The 21,343-nt window shown below is 40.8% G+C and overlaps 1 protein-coding gene across 1 annotated transcript in view; it reads left to right on the top strand.

The window, feature by feature from the left end:
* Positions 1–1,060: 1,060 nt before the first annotated feature.
* The window catches only part of LOC126217633 (lachesin-like), a gene marked incomplete at its 5' end in the record, with an annotated part of 728,482 nt that continues 708,199 nt past the window's right edge, over positions 1,061–21,343 (top strand). Inside the window, one exon of the mRNA XM_049942194.1 lies at positions 1,061–1,088. Coding sequence (XP_049798151.1) covers positions 1,061–1,088 — 28 coding nt within the window. The remainder of the gene's footprint in view (positions 1,089–21,343) is intronic.

Raw genomic sequence — 21,343 nt, 5'->3', positions numbered from 1 at the left:
AAAGTTAAATCTCTTATTTCTAAATTGTGTAGATTCAAGTAGCTTTTGAAATGATTGTTGAGGTAGCCCAAGACTAACCTTATTTTACTGCATTTCGTAGTGCTTCAGAAACAAAGTTCACTATTACTTTCAGTCACTAAATTAACTTTCAATTTTCCGGTTTTATTAATTCTTTTGCTAAATTAAGTCAGAGTGTAGCGAAATTTATTACTTCTGACAAACATTCAGTTTTCACACAACACGTGTCAACCTTCAGTTGCCACGCTTTTAGTGCTAATTATATGTGCATTAATCTTTCATTTTAAGTTATTATAGCAGTTTTCCATAGGACTGGCGACCGTAATTTTCCCCATATCTCAAATATCTAATTAACACCAATTAATTGTTAACGTATCGACCGCACATTTACTTTCTTTATTAATTTTACCCTTCTCTCAAAATTAATTTCCACCAATTTCGTTTGCATTTTTCCTTTCATTTAGATCTAACCCTTCCCTCCCTCTTTACCGACAAATTAACTTCGGTGACGATTGCTTTTCCCCAATTTCCATTAGGTGCACGCGGTTTAATTTTTCACTGTCATTAAGGTCGATAAGTGAGGTGGAGGTTACAAAGTCTAACATACTTCTTTGATATTCCAAGTTCCAAAAGAATTCTGTACAATTTCGATTGCAATAAATAAATAAATAATAAAATAAATGAATAAATAAATAAATAGGTGGGGAAATCTCTTGCAGTGCAACCCACGCCCGCCACAGTGCCAGCTGATACGCGTCTCTCCACCGCGGCATCGCAAGTACTGACGCGCCGCGGAGGTAGGTGTCCCGCGCAGCGCGGCTAGTGCGCTGGTCCACCGCCGCGCAGGGGGCGCGCTGGCGTCGCGGCGGCTCCAGCGGCGAGAGGAAGCAGCGGTCGGCGGCAGAGGAGGCTGCAGTGAGTGCGCGATGGGCGGCCGCCGCAGACGCAGGCGCAGTGGTAGCGCGGGCCGCGCACCATGAGGCCGACGCCGGCCGCCGCGACGCCGCCGCCGGGGCCGGCGCGCCTGCCCGCCGCCGCCCTGCTGCTGGCCGCGCTAGCCGCCTGCCACGGTGAGTAGCCTACACAGCAGGGGACGACGCCGCAGGCGCACTGGCGATCTTGTGTACCTGGCTGACATTAACACACACACACAAAAAAACTCAAATGACTTTTCACATTCGGTGTTTCCACAGGAGGAGGAAATTTTTGAGGATTCTGCAGTACTTGAATTGCGCACTATCGATCAGTGAACAAAAGACATTTTCACATATATTTCCAAAATATGGTACAAATTTTATAATGCTCTGCAACTAGCTCGACAACTTATGTCGTCATCTGGCGGAGTTTAAGGGGGGTAAGACGTCAAAGGGGCCGACTTGGAGCAGGAGAGGCACCACAGAACATTTTATTTTCTACTGTCTATACTTTTACAAATAAATTCATAAAACTTTGTCAGCATGACCAGGAAGGATTCAGGATTCACACTCGTAGCAGTGGAAGTGCAAAAACATAAATAAATCTTTTTAACATATGAAACTTCATCATTTTTTCACTTACTGTTGGCTGCATTTGTTGTTACAGGTTCATTTTTCTTCAGAAGTAAGAGAGATTCTTTGATGAATTTTGCACAGCATACAAACCATACAGGTGTATGAAACTCTAGAATTTTCCAAATCTATTAAAATCTGTGGTAAAAATTGAGATAATTAACTACAAAATTAGATTTTTTTCTAAACATAAAGTTTATAACGTAACAGCTCTTTCATTTTTTATAAATTAAATAGATTTTACAGTTTCAGACACCTGTAAGTATGGTTTGTATGCTGTGCAAAATTCATCGAACAGTCTCTTTTACTTATGAAGAAAATTGTACCTATTGCAACAAATGCAACCAATGGTAAGTGAAAAAATGAATTTCACATGTAAAAAAAATTATTTTGTTATGTTTTTTAACTTCTGCTGCTACGAGTGTGAATCCTGAATCCTCCCTGGTCATGCTGACAAAGTTTTATGAATTTACTTGTAAAAGTATAGACAGTGGAAATTAAAATGTCCTGTGGTGCCTCTCCTGCTCCAACCCGGGCCGTTTGACGTCCTACCCCCCTTAAAGAATAGAAAGGTGTATACGATATGTCGATTATTTCTATAACTGGCCATTTTAAGCTTTAGACAATGCCAGATATAAATTGTGGAGATTTGTCGCAGTCCAATGGAGTTTTTAAAGGCTTTTGATGCCGCAGATAAAAATGTCTACTGTCGAAGCAGTAGATCACAACTTAAAAATATGTCCAAAACAGAAATTTACCGAGTGTGTGACCACATTTATCACTGAATTCAGCAGATGGAGGTCAGCATGTCCTTAACGGAATGGAATCGACAGATGTAAAACTGATTTCGGCAATAATACAGCGGAATATCATTGAGTTGTTAGTATATATATGGAATACATCAGAAGTCCCTCGAGTCTGGTTGCTGTTGTGCTGTCGTGCTGTTGTCTATAGGGACGTTGCGACGCCACAAGACTGTAGCGAAATGTAAGAACACTTGCAGGGCATAAAGGATCGGTGCAGGCACCGGGGTTTGAATGCTGAATGTAAATGTACGACGTACTGCGCATTATTCGGCGATCCATTACTTTTTGATTATGCTACTGGTGGTTAATCTGTGGAAACGGTAACGACAGTAAAATTCGTAGGAGGAACCGTTCAGAGCGTTCTGAAATGGAATGAGCACATAAACCAATCCTATCAAAAGAAGCTATTAGATTGAGACTGTAAGAATCTTAAGGAAATGCTATTTCCACGAGAGGAGTGGTATTGCTCGTCAATCACGGACCGTAACAGGTTGGATTAACAGAAGCGATAAAGAAAATCCAACGAAGAGCGACGTGATGCGAATCAGTTTCGTTTAGTAAGCGTGAGAGAGTTAACGAGATACTCACCAACTCCACTAGTAGATGCTACGGTGGAGGCGTCGTCCATCACGGAGAGGTTTATTTTTGCAATTCCGAGAGCGTTCGTTCCAAGCAGAGTCGCTCAACACGTAGCTTCCTTACACTCACATCTCGTGAAATGAACACGACAAGAAAAATCTGAGCAATAAGAGCTCGTACGGAAACTTACCGACAGCCCTCTTTCCCACTCTCCACTCATGAATAGAGGAGAGAGGGGAAGAGGGTGGGGGAGAGAAGATAATTGTACTACAAGTACCTTCCACTTCACATCATAAAGTGGCTTACAGAGTTTATATGTAGATACAGATGACTTTAAGAGAGCAGCAAATGAACATGTGACCAGCCGTCGAAATTCTCCAGAGCTTGCAGCCGATGAAGCACTTCCTCGTAAGATGCTATTTGGTCTAAAACTGAGATGGTGAGACCGTGGCTGTGTACAATTAATGTAGGTTGATTCTTATAAAGAAGAAGATAGCAACCAGTCACTATTATTACTGCTATGTATTTAAGGAAATAGTGCCTAAACCGGTTTCGAACTGACAAGTTCATCATGAGACGGCTGTTCGCAAGATTTACAAGATGCACTTTACATAATCGTCAGAATAACAATCGAAAACTGACGATTATGTAAAGTGCATCTTGTAAATCTTGCGAACAGCCGTCTGATGATGAACTTGTCAATTCGAAACCGGTTACGGTGCTATTTACTTAAATAAATTGAAGTATTAATAGTGGCTGGTTGCTGTCTTATACTTTGTAAGAATCAACCTACATTAAGTCCTCGTAAGAACTTTCTGTAGAATAATGGGAAATGGTTCAGCTACATTTGAACTGCGCAAGTCGCCGACCGGTATGTGGTCGAGAGTACTGGTAAACTAGACTCACTTTGACCCTTTCCTACTCCTGTCGAAGGAAGAACAATTTTCAACACACATCTGTAGAATCCAGAACTATCTTCACATTTTCACGTCGTACTTCTGTTTCCGCAAAGTTACGATTCCGGTCTCCTAACAAAATGCATACAGCAGTCTGTCGTTTTAGCGTCGTGATCGCTGTAGAAAACTCATTTTGGGGGAAGTAGTTTGCTAGTGTTGGAACGAAGGATCAGTGGTAAAAAGGATGCACAACACAGCTCTTATAGAGCTTTGACTTTGACAAAACACAATATATACAGTTCCACACAGTAAAAGGAATGACACCATTAATAAATGTAGACTTCGATCAGAAATCGGTACCTAAGGTAGAATATTGAAAATTTTTAGGTGTATGCATTTATGAGGGGTTGAACTGGAATAAACACACTGAGGATCTGCTGAAACGTTTGAGTTCAGCTATTTATGCTATTAGGGTCATTGCAAATTTTGGCGATATACATCTGAGTAAATTAGCTTACCACGCTTATTTTCATTCTCTGCTTTCGTATGGCATCATATTCTCGGGTAACTCATCATAGAGTAAAAGAGTGTTCATTGCACAAAAGCGTGTAATGAAAATAATTGCTGGAGCACATCCGAGATCATCCTGCAGACAGTTATTGAAAAAGCTAGATATCTTCACTGTAGCCTCACAATATATATATTCACTTATGAAATTTGTTATTAACAATCCGAACGAATTCAAAAGTAATAGCAGTGTACATGGCTACAACACTAGGAGAAAGGATGATCTTCACTACTCAAGGTTAAATCTAACTTTGGGTCAGAAGGGGGTAAATTATGCTGCCACAAAAGTCTTTGGTCACTTACCTAAAAGCTTCAGAAGTATGACAGATAGCCATATAGAATTTAAAAGGAAATTAAAATATTTTCTTAATGGCAATTCCTTCTACTCATTAGATGAATTTTTGGATATAGTAAGTGGGTAACTTCCTCAACCCCCGCTCCCCAAAAAAAAAAAAAAAAAAAAAAAAAAAAAAATTAAGGTTCATGTAATATTTTGTGTAATGTAATATCTTGTATGGACACCTATTATTAACCTGGCACGTTCCACATCATTACGAAGTATCGTATTCATGATCTGTGGAACAAGTACTAATCTGATCTAATGTAATCTGATCCTACTACAATATGTTTAGCATGTTACTTCCGTTCGCGTGCAGAGTAAACACAATGCTAACCACGAGTATCTTCCTTTAGTCTTTTCCATCTTCCTCCGGACTTCTCAAAATCAATCAAGAATTAGTGGAAAGAGGCTTCTGAAATCAACCTGTCTCGTAACGAATGAGACAGCCTATGATTCTTTCGGTTCGTTAAGTCCCTACACCACGGCTGCATTTACGTTCCACCTCAACACCACACCTTTATTCTAGGTGTCAATTGTTCTAGGGTCAGATCGCCCTATTGTAGTTAAGTGATATCATGTCAATTTGTCTATATTCTGGAAAGGACGCTCTTTTGAATCACAATTTACCTTTTTTAAAAAAGATATCTTCCAAACAACTCAAATATGCCGACAGATAAATTTCGTTTTCCTAGTTTGCATCAAATTGTCTACTGATATTGATGAACAATCGTATGAAATTTATCCTCAAATATGTGAGCTACCAGAAGAATGACTAACAGAATCCATTAAGTTATACTGCACGGCGAATGTTCAACATACGAAAGTACTCTACACTTCCCTTAACGATTGATATGATACGGACAAAATCATGAAATGTATTCGCAAGTGCGAATGCGAACAACCATAAGCTGTATAGGTGAATGACTACAATGAAAATTTGTCCCTGACCGGGATTCGAACCTGGAATTCCCGGTCGCCTTCACCGCGTTGGCTATCCGTGCACGACCCAGACTTCCATATGTCGTCGTTACCGCCTCACAACTAGTACTCGTACACACATTGTGTAATTTCCGTACATGAGGAGGGGATATTTTAACTGAAAGTCGCTGCCTGGTAATAAGATATTACAATGCCTGTGTTAACAATAAGACGCCTTGTTCTTCTGAACAATACTGGCTCTTCAATATCTTATTAATTAAAAGTCATTCTGTCACTATCCTCTTATCTGAAGCATACTATCGTCGTCAGATGAGTGTAATTAAATGCAGAAAGGGTAAATAATTTTTCAGGATGACTTATAGTTATCAGCTGCAAATAATTTTTTTACTATCTTTCCCATTTCGACATATTAGTTTATCATCTTCAGACGCTTAGTTTAGAAGACAGTCAATACCTTCTTCGTAGAAGGATAATGCCATGGCATGTTCAGAAATTTACGTATTATAAATTAATTTGTCGATACCGGTAAAGATAGTAAAAAAATTATTTGCAACCGATGTCTGAAATATTTCCTGCAAAAATAATACTACAGCTGCTGAAAATTACAGCCATGAATTAAAATAAGAGGAATAATTTTCACGTTACGTACTGAATGGCAGCTTTCCCCAAATGATATAGATACAAAGTAGTGTGGATGTGTAGGGGACAAACCCAATAGTATCAGTTTATAGCATTAATAGTAAACTTTTCACATCTTTTAAAAATCTGTAGCTAATGCTACGAAACGGCATGAAACGGAATTTTGATGTGAAATCTGTAGTAGGAAGAAATGCGAATGGAAAACGTAATTTTTTGGGTGACTCTACAAGAGAAACCATTATCGCGGCCTGTTGTGGTATTAGGCGTCGTTAAGTCAGCTTAAAGGAAAACGAAAAAATCAAAAGCCGCTGATAAAGACCGTGAAGGGTCGATATAGGTCGTCTGGCATCCTCAGAAATGAAACAAGAATAGTTAAAAAAGTGCTTGTAGATAACATTACAGGCTTTCCAACAGTTTTACTGCCAATGTCACGTAACGATTATGGTAGTAAATTTAGTGTGCTTATTAAAACAGGCAATGATTTTCCTCTCCCTCCACACAACTCAGTACTCCCTGCCGAGCACTGTAGAATTGCTTGTGGAGCGCATATGTATGTGTAAATCAAGATGTAGCGTAGATTTCGGTCTTCATCAGGCAATAAGATGTAGGAAACGACTGATATCGCATCAGGATGAAATTATTGCTTTACAGACAACCGCGTGATGAATTCTTCACTGAAATCTGCCCAAAAAGTATTTATTTCACATCAGTCCAGTTGTCCAGTCCTATGCAGGCTCACACAGAAAGACTTCAGGAGATTTTTGTTCAAAAGATTAGTGACTTAGAAGGTACGGATTAGCTTGCTATTGTTCAATAGTGACAGACAGAATACCTGCAGCGGGGATTAGTAGTCTTTCAGAATCACCTGCAAGAGCGTTCGTAGCTCCTTCGAAGCGCGGTTGTTCGATGAGTAAGTGCATCTCGCGGTTATACCAACTGTGAAGGTACCATCGTTATCTGTAAATCTGATGGAGCAAGATTGGTGGGTGACCAACCATTATCGTAGGTCGCTATGCCGTCCTGCTGAAGGGAATTTCTGTTTTGCAGGAAATCTACTACGTGACACAGCTTGGATTGTTTGGAACCAAAGCACTACGAGCCAAGTGACTGTTGCAAACAGTATGAAGTAGTGCTGGTAGAACAATAGCACAAACAATGTAAAATGGTTACATAGGCCAAAAAACAAGGATAAAATTACGCAGACAGTACTGTACCTCTGTTCCTTTTGGTTTGTGTTGTTGCGAATATTTATGTACCGTTATCCCGAAACTGCGATGCCCAGGTTATACGGAGAGTAGAGGATCCTACGCTGAGTACTTTAAATGAGAAACTATCAGACCCAAATATTTCGTTTTTTATTGATATAAATTACTTACAGCTTTTATTAACAACTGAGCTCCAGTCTTTATGCATCTCAGGGCTCAAGCTATTTCGCCTCTATATTTAAATACATTCTTCGAAGCTTACATTTCATGCGTAAATTCACAGATGCTTACTGATGAACCTTCTCCCGCACCATAGGACGCCATCTCTACAAATTTTAGTTTTCAAATAATTCTTTGTCGTGACTAACGGCCACATGTATGTGGCTTCAACGACTTACTTTCCCGTAAATTTCGGTGGCGATAAAATTTCTTCTAGTTAGGGTGACTTCTTTTGCAAAACTTTTCTGTATACATCAAGCAGCAACATATACTGCAAGAAAGTCTCCAATTTCCAGTAACGAGTATAACTCTGTATTCCACAAGTAGTCATGTATTTTAGACTCTGGATACATATCAGTCGCTATATATGCATTGATCACATAAGCTGTTCTTTTCACAATTATCGATTCGGCCATTCCCATCTTCAAATCATAAAAATATTCGGATGTATGCTTCAACGTCAAAATCTATATACTGTATCTAGGTTCACAGTAAGATTTTGACGTTGATACCTGCATCAGAATATTTTAGTGATCTGGAGATGGTAATGGCCGAAAGTCGTAATTGTGAAATGTGCGGTTTATGTGATCAAGGCGGACATTCACAAATAAAATGCCACAACGTTATCTCGGACTCATTTACTGACAATGTCTTCAGTTGACACATATCAGTCGAATGTACGCAGTTTTCCTATGTAGCGTGGCCATCTTCAAGGCAGCTGGGTGTTGTTGGTTATGAAAACAATGCAATTTCTAAGTCACTCGTTACACGCATTGCTGTTTAAAGAATCGTTACCGCTTTAAACAGAAATTTGCAACCACTAGCTCCTTATCTCCTTCAGAATCCTTTAGCGTCAGTATATTTTTTAACCAAAATATTTCGGACACATTTCATAACAGAACCCAAACAATATTACTCGTTATGAATGACACATATATCGGTCTACAATCACAGAATGAAGTGGGGTAGTGAAATGTGTAGTATAAAAGCATGAAATTGCATATTACACTATGAAAGAAAGGAGTATCACGCAAGGAAGGAAACTGTAAACAAACAGGGAAGTAATTACATATCTTCACAAACAATTGAAGCACAGTAGTCTCTTTTCTCACATACTGATGACTGTTTCTCTTTTACCAAGCTTTGTTACCACTACTGTTATCCACCTTTGTGAAATTTCACACATTTAAAGGTGGGGATGATTCAGTTTCACAGTTAGAAAGCTTTAATTGTGAGTGAAAATCCTGCTAAAGGAAACCAAACCGACTCGTGAAATTCTTTATTTCCTTTATAGAACACAGAGTTTTCAAGTGACTCAGCCATCCGCCACCATATCTGATTGGTCAGCGCGGCAGAGTGCACTGCGGGGGCGCCCTGGGTTCGATTCCCGGCTGGGTCAGGGGGTTTTCTCCGCTCGGGAACTGGGCGTTGTGTTGTCCTTGTCACCGTCTCATCCTCATCAACAGGCAAGCCGCCGAAGCGGTGTCAACTATAAACACTTACACAAGGCGACAGATCTTCCCGACGGGAGGCCCCAGTCACACGACATTTATTTAGTGACTGCGTCAGAATGAGTCTCGAGGCGAACAGTGGATCGTGTTCTGTAATACACAGCCTAATCACAGGTGATTGGCTGACATTGACAATGTCAGAATTTCTTCCCACTTTTTGCCATCATGCACTTTCCAACACGATTACGTAGTTACGAATAATTACACTGATAAGCCAGAACATTATAACCATAATCTTCGTAGTGTGTTGGTCCACCTTTGAAACGCAATGCAGCAACAATTCTGGATTCAAAAAGCAGTTGACAGCTTTCCGGAGCTATAGCACGTAATTACGATGCTCTTTGCACATGGAACTGGAGCTCGCTAGTCTCCCGGGTGTGTTACGTCGGGTTCAAATCAGGCAAATTGGGCGGACCAAATATCAGAGTGAGCGCACGCCCTTGCTTCTCAACCACTGTAGCACGATTCTGGTCTTGTGATAAGGACAGTTACACTGCTGGAAGATGCCGCTTCGTCGGGTAAGATATTAAACATGAAGGAATACAAGCGGTCCTCGATAATGTTTATGCAGGCTTCTGCTGGCATGATGGCTTCGATCATTATCACAGTTCTCATGGAAGTGCAGGTGAATGTCCCACACAGCATAATACTGCGTCCGTCACTCTGTGTCCATAGTCGTGGTTTATGTTTCGATAACCATACGCCGGAATGACGGTGGATCCGTTCGCTACCTAGTGTAACAAGTAATATGAGTCATTCAGTGTCACGTTTCCATTGATCCATGGTCGAGTCCCGTTGATCTCGTGCCAACTGCAACAGTAAGTTACGATAACGTAGGAAAGCTATATTCAATAATGTAGGCTGAATTGTTTTACCCTAAACAACTGAGCCGGAACCGCGATTGTACTCAGTCGCCAGATCTCCCATAGATTGCCGCTTATCGTCCTTTACGTAAGGGGCGAGTCTCTAACCTACACATTCTATGATGATGCTTGGATGTCCAACAGCTTGTCACCTGCTCGAGATTTGACAGTACTTCAACGTCCGTCCATAGATGCTGACGACATGATAACAACTAGCTAAAATACAATTAGTTAAGGAACAATGAAAAAAATTAATTTAAAAGGTCAAATGTGTAAAGTAAATGTACAGAAGAGCACAATGCATCATGGTTCTCACCCGACAAAATATGAATTGCATGGGTGTATCAAATATCACCAACAGGATCAAGATTCAACGAAACTGTGGTGTGAAGTGAGGATAGGAACACAGGGTCCAGTTCATCCTCTACATGGCTCCCAGCTCATTCGTCAGTTCTTCTCTTCTTCCGTTTTCTGTACATAAATCAACAAACAAACTACACACAAAATTTTTGAACGAACTGTTGTACCACATGAAAAGCGAGAAATAGGAAATATTTAAAACATTTGTGATTTGGAATAATATAATAAATGTTTCAAACATTGTAACATTTGTAAAGACACATGTGCAATATAATGGAAAACAAAACTTTGAACCATTTGCTTTCGAGAGCTGTCTCTGTAACAGACGATTAAGTCAGTGTTCGGTACTTCACGTCACTGTTAAATATCATTCGCGTCTTAACTGGACTCTTATTTCGACACTCGACACTTGAAAATGCCTTTTTTTAAAAGAAGTAAAGAGTTTTAGAAGCCGAGGTGGATTCACTTACCAGGATCTCTAACGACACATGCAAAAAAAAAAAACTTTTCAACGCTTCTACTTGACACACACTCACCTAATTTCTTTCAGAATTCAAACACAGTTTTAAATTATCATAATCAACTCAACGTATGACCATCACTAATGAAACGTTCAATCTCATCAGAGCACGGAAATTCATTGCGTCAGCGATATAAGGCATCCTAGTTGGTGATAGATCTGCGAATAAAAGTATTTTCATCGATTATAAATCAACAACGAACTACATTCCGTCCGTCAAAATGCCTGTCCTTCGTGAAAATTACTCACCTGCTAAAAGATTCTGCTAGAATGCCACGCCGACTGATAACTCTGTATGCACGTAACGTTTTACGCCTGAAGCACCATTTATTCCAGTCTCTACTCATCGTTTCGTTACAACTTGCATTTCTGCAACTACATACGTTGTTCTCAGATTTCTATATATTCTAAGTGCAGTTTGATACGGCATCCATTACTGTTCCGAACTGTAGTTACACCTATTCTAGATTTTCGTTTAAAGTTCTATTAACAGCACGAAGGTGACGCACGTACTAAAAAATATCTGATTTGATCGATCTAGAGATGAGATCATCATCGTTAATACATGTACAGTTTGTTTCTTTCAGAGCAATATTGTAGGGGGACAGTTCCTTACAGTATACAAGAGTCTCTTTATAGCATCATTACTCCTCTAGGGCGTGTAAAATAATTGCTGATGATTCTATTATTTCCTTTCTGGAAGAACTACTTACGAATTTAGGATAATAAATACAGCCATTACTTGTTATATATTCTTAATAGATGAAACATTATAAGAACCGTTTCATTTTTCTAGGTACACAAAGGGCCAAGAGACGTTGAGAATACGGCATCACGTATAAACCAATCATCCTCAAGTATCGTAACGAGACCTTACATTTAATTTACCATTGATTTATTCAGTCATTCGCAAAACAACTGCATCTCTTATATTAGTAAGTGAAAGCATGAAAACCGAGTCCACTATCACATCTTCACATATGCTTGAGAACTGGAAAAAAAAAGAAACACTAACGTGAAAATAATAAGTTCAAATGGCCGCATGCCAGATATACAGGACATCTTAGAATAGATAAAAATCTAAGAATAAATAAAAAATATAAAATCTAAGAATACATAAAAAACATAACATGCCGTTGATAATTGTATCAAAATTCTTTTAATGGTATGTCTGTCAGTCATGTTACTTTTTATGTATTTTTAGATTTTCTGCTTATTTGAACTTTACGCATTTGAACTTGTTATTGTCATATTGATGGTTTTTTTTCTATTTTGTAACATATGATGATTGCAGGATAGATAGATTGTGATGGGAGATTTTGTAAACAACATTCTGCATTCAATGTCTACCTTCCACACTCTGCTTTTTTATACATAAACAAAAAATGTAAGTAACAAGGAAAAAAAGTATAAATAAATAGTCTCAGTAATTTAATCTATATGTTTAGAAAATGATGTGCCTTTGCGCGCGTACGCATGTGTATGTGTGTGTGTGTGTGTGTGTGTGTGTGTTTGCTTTCGTATAAAGTAAGAGCGAGTCGAACAATTTCGACTGACCGTGGTACACATGTGAATAATTGCAGTCCCTGTCCATTACACTCCTGAACGTTACATAGAGATCCCCACAGAAGGTCGGACGTATTTGTGCATTCGCACTGAAAAAAATGTGGATTTATTGCCTAGCCAGGCATATCAATTATTTGAATGTATGGTGCCTGTTCCTTCTAAAGACTGCACAGGAGTGGCGCTCGGTGGGGGTGTGAATCGGCCGTAAGGTGTACCGAGATAGTCCGTGCAGTTGTGATTAGGCTGTTCTTTCGAAGGAACGGACACCATGCATTCAAGTAAATGAAACACCTTAGCACATTTAGGAGTGAGAGTGGGTATAGGGAACTGATGGCAATGGAAAAAATAAGGATAACTATGGAAAAATATTTCGACCAATACAAATATTCCTTACTGTCAAGGAAAGACACCCATTCACCCTAACAATGGTAGTTGCTCTAAGGCGATGTTCGTGATTTTGGGGTCGCTGTTCTGACTAGTGACTGTCCTAAAGACATAGAACCTTTAAATGGTACATGTGGGGATGTGTACTGCAAGAGAGTAATTTGTGAAGTAATCGGAAATGAGAGGCAGACTGTTAATTATTGTGAAATAACGGACAACATTGTTGCTCAAGGATGGATGTAGCCAAGACCTTTGTTTCTGTACAGGAACCTGTTACGTTCTCTAAAACCAGGACTTTGGTTCCATTTGTGTTATAGTGAATGTGTAATATTTTATAATGGGTATACTGTTATACACTACTGGCCATTAAAATTGCTACACCAAGAAGAAATGCAGTTGATAAACGTGTATTCATTCGACAAATATATTATACTAGAACTGACATGTGATTACATTTTCACGCAATTTGGGTGCATAGATCCTGAGAAATCAGTACCCAGAACAACCACCTCTGGCCGTAATAACGGCCTTGATCCGCCTGGGCATTGAGTCAAACAGAGCTTGGATGGCGTGTACAGGTAAAGCTGCCCATGCAGCTTCAACACGATACCACAGTTCATCAAGAGTAATGACTGGCGTATTGTGACGAGCCAGTTGCACGGCCACCATTGACCAGACGTTTTCAATTGGTGAGAGATCTGGAGAATGTGCTGGCCAGGGCAGCAGTCGAACAATTTCTGTATCCAGAAAGGCCCGTTCAGGACCTGCAACATGCGGTCATGCATTATCCTGCTGGAATGTAGGGTTTCGCAGGGATCGAATGAAGGGTACAGCCACGGGTCGTAACACATCTGAAATGTAACGTCCAATGTTCAGAGTGCTGTCAATGCGAACAAGAGGTGACCGAGACATGTAACAAATGGCACCCCATACCATCACGCCGGTGATACGCCAGTATGGCGATGACGAATACACGCTTCCAATGTGAGTTCACCGCGATGTCGCCAAACACGGATGCGACCATCATGATGCTGTAAACAGAACCTGAATTAATCCGAAAAAATGACATTTTGCCATTCGTGGATCCAGGTTCGTCGTTGAGTACATCATCGGAGGCGCTCCTGTCTGTGATGCAGCGTCAAGGGTAACCGCAGCCATGGTCTCCGAGCTGATAGTCCATGCTGCTGCAAACGTCGTCGAACTGTTCGTGCATATGGTTGTTGTCTTGCAAACGTCCCCATCTGTTGACTCAGGGATCGAGACGTGGCTGCACGATCCGTTACAGCCATGCGGATAAGATGCCTGTCATCTCGACTGCTAGTGATACGAGGCCGTTGGGATCCAGAATTGCGTCCCGTATTACCCTCCTGAACCCATCGATTGCATATTCTGCTAACAGTCATTGGATCGCGACCCACGCGAGCAGCAATGTCGTGATACGATAAACCGCAATCGTGATATGCTACAATCCGACCTTTATCAAATTCGGAAACGTGATGGTACGCATTTCTGTTTCACCAGGCAACGCCAGTCAACTACTCTTTGTGTATGACAAATCAGTTGGAAATTTTCCTCATGTCAGGACGTTGTAGGTGTCGCCACCGGCGCCAACCTTGTGTGAATGCTCTGAAAAGCTAATCATTTGCGTATCTCAGCATCTTCTTCCCGTCGGTTAAATTTCGCGTCTGTGGCATCTTCGTGGTGTAGCAACTTTAATGGCCAATAGTGAGAGAGTCCCATTTATCTTGACCACCCTAAATAACTGTTTGTCCAGATGCACCGTGAGTAGATGTCACGATGGTATAATAACGAAAGTTGTCACAGAATAACGTGTATAAATGTATAAATTGCATTGTACGTTTCACGGTCATAAATGATTAGCCAATAACAAATTGATGGAAGATGGCTGACAGAGAACATACGCAAACCGTTAGTGTAACATTTGTCCAGTCAGCAGATAATTTGACGCCATGGTGAGACAGCTCAAACAGTGCACGATATAAAGCCAAAATTATGAGATGAGCTAGATCTCACTTCTAGTTCACGGAATCTGTATAAAAAAGATATTACAGCTGGAACAAATTGCCATTCGGCATATTTCTCTGTGATCTCGTAAAGAAATTACTTTGCAAGGTGCCACACTACTTCCTTGCATGTCGGGTAACACATCTTACTCAAGAATCCATCGACGGGATGGCCCACGGGTCCACCAGCCTTTCCTTCCCTCCAACAACAAGGTATCATGTCGCGTGCGGAGATTTCGCCACAAATCAACGGCTTTACGTAATCGGCTTGTCGGACACTCCACTTTGTACAATTCGGCAATTTCCACCACCTGAGTTGCGCTGCCACCAGTGAAGTCTGGAAACTGGGTCGACAGTTCGTTGGCTATTACGTCCACGTTGCCCCGGACTCGAGTGACCCAGTTGTGTGGGTCAAGGGATGGATGATCACTTACCTGCATACTGACGGTCCGCAGAGTTCGAGTCTCAGTCCGGCACACAGTTTTAATCTGCCAGGAAGTTTCAGCAGAAGATATATTTCAACTGGTCGACGAAAAAAAGGGAATACAACAAAGTTCAGGAAAATACACAAATACAGCAATATAATTTATTTAGGACGACATAAATAGAAAGGGCAGCGTAGTAAAGGCGAAATGGCTGCAGGAGAAATGTGAAGAAAACGAAAAAGAAATCTTCATCGGGAGTACTGATTCGCAAGTCAAAATAACATTAAGAGTGAAATGAGAATGCCACTCTTAAACGCAGAGGAGTGAGTGGATAAGTGGCAAGAGTACATTGAGGCTATGGAAGACATATGGGATCCAGTATTAGAGTAAATATTTAACAAAGCTTTGGAAAATTTGCAATAAAGTAAGGCAGAAGGGATAGGTAACACAACAAGGAAAAATGATCTGCGGTAAACATAAATGGGGTTGACACAAGCAACTATAAAACTATTGTACAATCAACCCACGGAAATAATACATACAGCAGTAACGTTTTCATATGTAGATTAACTAGCTTTTGCTTAACAACTCCTGCTACACCACTGAAAAATTGTTAACTACAGTTAAAATTAAAAAAGTAAAAGCTTGTAAATGGCCAGTATGCAGCTACATAAATGTTGCTATTCTTTTATTTAGCTGTACAATAAGGACTGCTTGTTTGATTTATCGTGAATTTGATCTATGAAACAAGTAACTTATTAACATTCTTGGCGCATTTCTAAAATCTTTGTGGGAAGTGGCAACAACGACTCTGGCGTTTGGAATGAGACTGGAGAAATATTATCAAACTATCGAAAAAATATCGTTAGCAAAATTCCGAATAAGGCAAGGGAAGATCGGTGCGACAACAACAGAGCAATCAGTTTATCAGCTCATGCATCCCAGTTGCTAAACGAGAATAATACACAGAAGAGTGGAAAAGAAACTTTAGGACCTGTTAGAGGACTACCAATTTGGCTTTAGGAAAATGAAGGCATCAGAGAGACAGTTCTGTCATTCCACTTCATAATCGAAGCAAAACTTACGAAGAAAAATCAAGATAGGTACATAGAATATGCCATCTAAAAAATCGTTTGAAATTCTAAAATGTTTCAAGATGTTGTAGTTGTCAGGAAGGTACGTGTAAACTATACGGAAACACGGGTACTATACAGTACGTGCAGGACACAAGAGGGAGCAATACGAGGGGAAGACGAAGAATGAGGTACTCCCATTAACAATGATGTACGACAGGATGCAGTCTTTTGACCCTGCTGTTCAACAGAAATAAAAGAAAGGTTCAGTAGTGAGGATAAAACTAGACAACGATAATATCGCTTATGACATTGCTACCGTCAGTGAAAAAAGTTACAGAATAAATAAAGGAAAGACGAAAGTAATGAAGAGCAGCGGACATGCGATTACCCGTAAACGTAACATCAAAATTGATGATCACGAAGTAAACGAAGTCAAGAAATTCTGCTACCTTGGAAGCAAACTGACATATGACGGACGCAGTAAGGAAGACATTAAAAGCAGCCTTACGAAGGGGAAGTGAGCATTCCTGGTCCTAAAGCAATCTCCTAGTAATTTGAGCAAGAAATTTTTGAAAATGTACATCCAGAGCAGAGTATGTGGTAGAGTGATAGATGGACTGTGGGAAAACCGGAACAGAAAAAAAAAATCGAAGCATTTGAAATATGGTGCTACAGATTGCTGAAAATTGTAGTGGGTAAAAACTGTAGAGGAAGGTAGACTACAATACCTCCAACAAATAGTTAAGAACATTGGGTTCAAGATACGCTCTCACACATTAGACTGCATTGAGCTATGAATTGGTCAGGATGTTAATTCTACTGTTTCGCCTGTTGTTCCAAATAGCTGGAAACTACTTTGGACTGCGACATGATGATTTAAAGGGACGTCAATGTCGAACTGTGTGACTAGCTGCTTGTTAAACCAAGAGCTAGAACACATATGTGAATACATATGTTATCATCATGGAAGATAGGTGTTTCCACGGGACACTCATGATGAAAATGTAGAAAAAGGAAGAACACTAGGGCACCGAGAATGTTGAAATAAATATCCAGCTTCACGTCCATGGTAACCTGAATGCTTGGGCCTAAGCCATAGTACGAAAAATCGTGACTATTTGGACCTCACTAGACGAGTCACGCGCTGACCACCTTCTATGATGTTTGGCCCATACAAGGTGTGCAGCTTAAAATGTCCTTGCGCGACGTATTAGACTTCTTATGTCCACTGGATGTAATTTAGTTCGCAGTGTTCGCTCTGATTCTGGTTTACATGGAACTTCATTCACAGGTAATAGCAATTTCTGTCGATTTTGAAACCGGCTGATGTTGACAAAGGACGACACTCGCGTCTGGTCCCTGTCGGTTAGGCTCCTCAAACGAGTTACATATCTGCTAGTATCTACTAGTGTCTACTAGTAGTACACCTTTCCATAAAGACACGTTCGACAGTCGACATTAATACAACAGCAAGAAGGGCAAGGTCGTTGATCTTCAGTTGATGGGCATCTCCAACACATAACGTGCTTTCAGCCATTGCGTCAAGTCTCCACATCTTGCAACTGACTGGTACATACGCACCACTTCACTGCCAAGACCAACGTCAGCAACAGGGAGAGGTGGTGGTGGTGGTGGTTAGTGTTTAACGTCCCGTCGACAACGAGGTCATTAGAGACGGAGCGCAAGCTCGGGTTAGGGAAGGATTGCCTGAAACGATTTAGGGAAATCACGGAAAACCTAACTCAGGATGGCTGGAGACGGTATTGAACCGTCGTCCTCCCGAATGCGAGTCCAGTGTGCTAACCACTGCGCCACCTCGCTCGGTGTGCAACAGGGAGAATAGGATGGTGTCACACCACCACCTGACACGAGTTCAGTCCTACACCATCTGCAGGCTGTCTTTTACGGGAGTGACCAGTATTACGACCACACATTCTCCAAAGGCTATTGCCTCGTCGATGCAACCACTCTATTCTGTCGTTGGCTGTTCGTTTCTGTTTCGTATAATTGTCACAGTCTATCCTCTTTTCGATGTCCAAAACTTCTTCCCATGCCGTCACCTTCGTGTCTTTCCCATTTCTTTCAAGAATATGAATGATAAGTGTTGTGTCTGATAACATGTGTGGCATATTTTATTCTTCTCTTTTCCATTTTCTTTAATACACTTCCCTTATCTTTGACTTTCCTTAACTCTAGCTTAGTAGACCCTCGTAAAATTTACGATTCAGTTGCTACCTCTTTGCCGTTCCCCCTAAGAGAGACACCTGAGCGGTTCGTGCTCTTGAGTATCTTCATCGCAAACATTCACTACTGGCCATTAAAATTGCTACACCACGAACATGACGTGCTCCAGACGCGAAATTTAACCGACAGGAAGAAGATGCTGTGATATACAAATGATTAGCTTCTCATAGCATTTACACAAGGTTGGGGCCGGTGGCGACACCTACAACGTGCTGATATGAGGAAAGTTTCCAACCGATTTCTCATACATAATCAGCAAGTGACCGGCGTTGCCTGGTGAAACGTTGTTGTGATGCCTCGTGTAAGGGGGAGAAATGCGTACCATCACGTTTCCGACTTTGATATAGGTCGGATTGTACCCTATCGTGATTGCGGTTTATCGTATCGCGACATTGCTGCTTGCGTGGGTCGAGATCCAATGACTGTTAGCAGAATATGGAATCAGTGGGTTCAGGAGGGTAATACGGAACGCCGTGCTGGGTCCCAACGGCCTCGTATCACTGGTAGTGTGGATGACAGGCACCTTATCCGCATGGCTGTAACGGATCGTGCAGCCACGTCTCGATCCCTGAGTCAACAGATGGGGACGTTTGCAAGACAACAACCATCTGCACGAACAGTTCGACGACGTTTGCAGCAGCATGGACTCTCAGCTTGGAGACCATGGCTGCGGTTACCCTTGACGCGGCATCACAGACAGAAGCGCCTGCGATGGTGTACTCAACGACGAACCTCGGTGCACGAATGGCAAAACATCATTTTTTCGGATGATCCAGATTCCGTTTACAGCATCATGATGGTCGCATGCGTGTTTGGCGACATCGCGGTGAACGCACATTGGAAGCGTGTATTCGTCATCGCATACTGGCGTATCATCCGGCGTGATGGTATGGGGTGCCATTGGTTACACGTCCCGGTCACCTCTTGTTCGCATTGACGGCAATTTGAACAGTGGACGTTACATTTCAGATGTGTTACGACCCGTGGCTGTACCCGTCATTCGATCCCTGAGAAACCCTACATTTCAGCAGGATAATGCAGGACCGCATGTTGCAGGTCCTGAACGGGCCTTTCTGGATACAGAAAATGTTTGACTGCTGCCCTCGCTAGCACATTCTCCAGATCTCTCACCAATTGAAAACGTCTGGTCAATGGTGGCCGAGCAACTGGCTCGTCACAATACGCCAGTCACTGATCTTGATGAACTGTGGTATCGTGTTGAAGCTGCATGGGCCGCTGTATCTGTACACGCCATCCAAGCTCTGTTTGACTCAATTCCCAGCCGTATCAAGGCCGTTATTACGGCCAGAGGTGGTTGTTCTGGGTACTGATTTCTCAGGATCTATGCACCCAAATTGCGTGAAAATGTAATCACATGTCAGTTTTGGTATAATATATTTGTCCAATGAATACCCGTTTAACATATGCATGTCTTCTTGGTATAGCAATTTTAATGGCAAGTAGTGTAGTTGTTGACAATGGCTGAATTATTTATTGCTAACACTCGTGCACTTGGCGTAAATATTACGAAAGTTTAATAATCGTGTCCTGTTTTGTAATAAGCGGCATGTCCGTTTTATAGTTTAGAATTTATCTTAGTGTAGTATATTAGGTGAAAATCAAGCAATCGAAGTTATATAAGTGTCAGATTATATCACATTGGTCCTATTTAGTGTTAAAATCGTCTTTTACTGCTGAAAACAGCGCGATATGAATGGCGCTGAGATTGATTGTGACATTAACATAATAGCGAGTTACTTCAATTACTTCACCTGAATAGCAGCAGAACCTTTAACAACCTCAACGGGGAAAACATCTCTCAGTTTGCCCTTCAGTAAACGAAGAATGACGACGACATTCCCTGCTAAAAAGCAATATGTGTCCAATAACGAGCTAGATCCTGCTTAGTCTGTAATAATAGTGTCTAAATCAGAAAACTGTTTACTCATTGTGTGTGTAGGAACTCTTACAGTTATATTGATTTATAGCTAGTGCATACGTAACGTAAATTATGCCTTCTTTTCCAAAAAACATAGGTTATAAAACAGGTACATTTAGTACTTATTTTTATGAACCTTATCATTATAGGTCTAACATATAAATTATGCTGTAGTAAAATTTACGATAGTTGAATAGCAATGGAACATTTTTCCCTCTTTAGTACTCCAACTTCCAGGTTGGTTTTTCCTTTCCGTTCCTCTCGTTCTTGTAATTTCCCTTCGCATCCACTGTTCAGCAGCTTCGAGTCAATTCCGTTACAGTTTAGCCAGATTCCCAATTTTACTTACGTAGAGCAGTGTACTTCATAAAATTATTTTGCAAAGGACTTTTTTGGTTTCAAACGTTTGCTGTTTAAAATGTTTTTCTGTTTACCAATGCAGTTATGCTCTTCACTTTCATTAAGCAGCTATTGTGTTCCATGATAATACTACCAAGATGAAAAGCTATTTCACCTGATCAGTTCTAACGTCATCAATTTTATATTGGTTTTATATTATACCGTGCTATTATTCGTTTCATGTTCCACTTGTCATTTTTAATTTCCATAGTTTAAGAGTATCTGATACAGCTTTCAGAGTTCTTTTCGTTCTTCGGACTGCTCTTAGGATGTCATC

Source organism: Schistocerca nitens, chromosome 1 (genome assembly GCF_023898315.1).
Source record: "Schistocerca nitens isolate TAMUIC-IGC-003100 chromosome 1, iqSchNite1.1, whole genome shotgun sequence".
In the NCBI taxonomy this organism is placed as follows: Eukaryota; Metazoa; Arthropoda; class Insecta; order Orthoptera; family Acrididae; genus Schistocerca; species Schistocerca nitens.
Note: the sequence above shows the minus strand (reverse complement) of the source record. Positions and strands in the feature narration are given on the sequence as shown.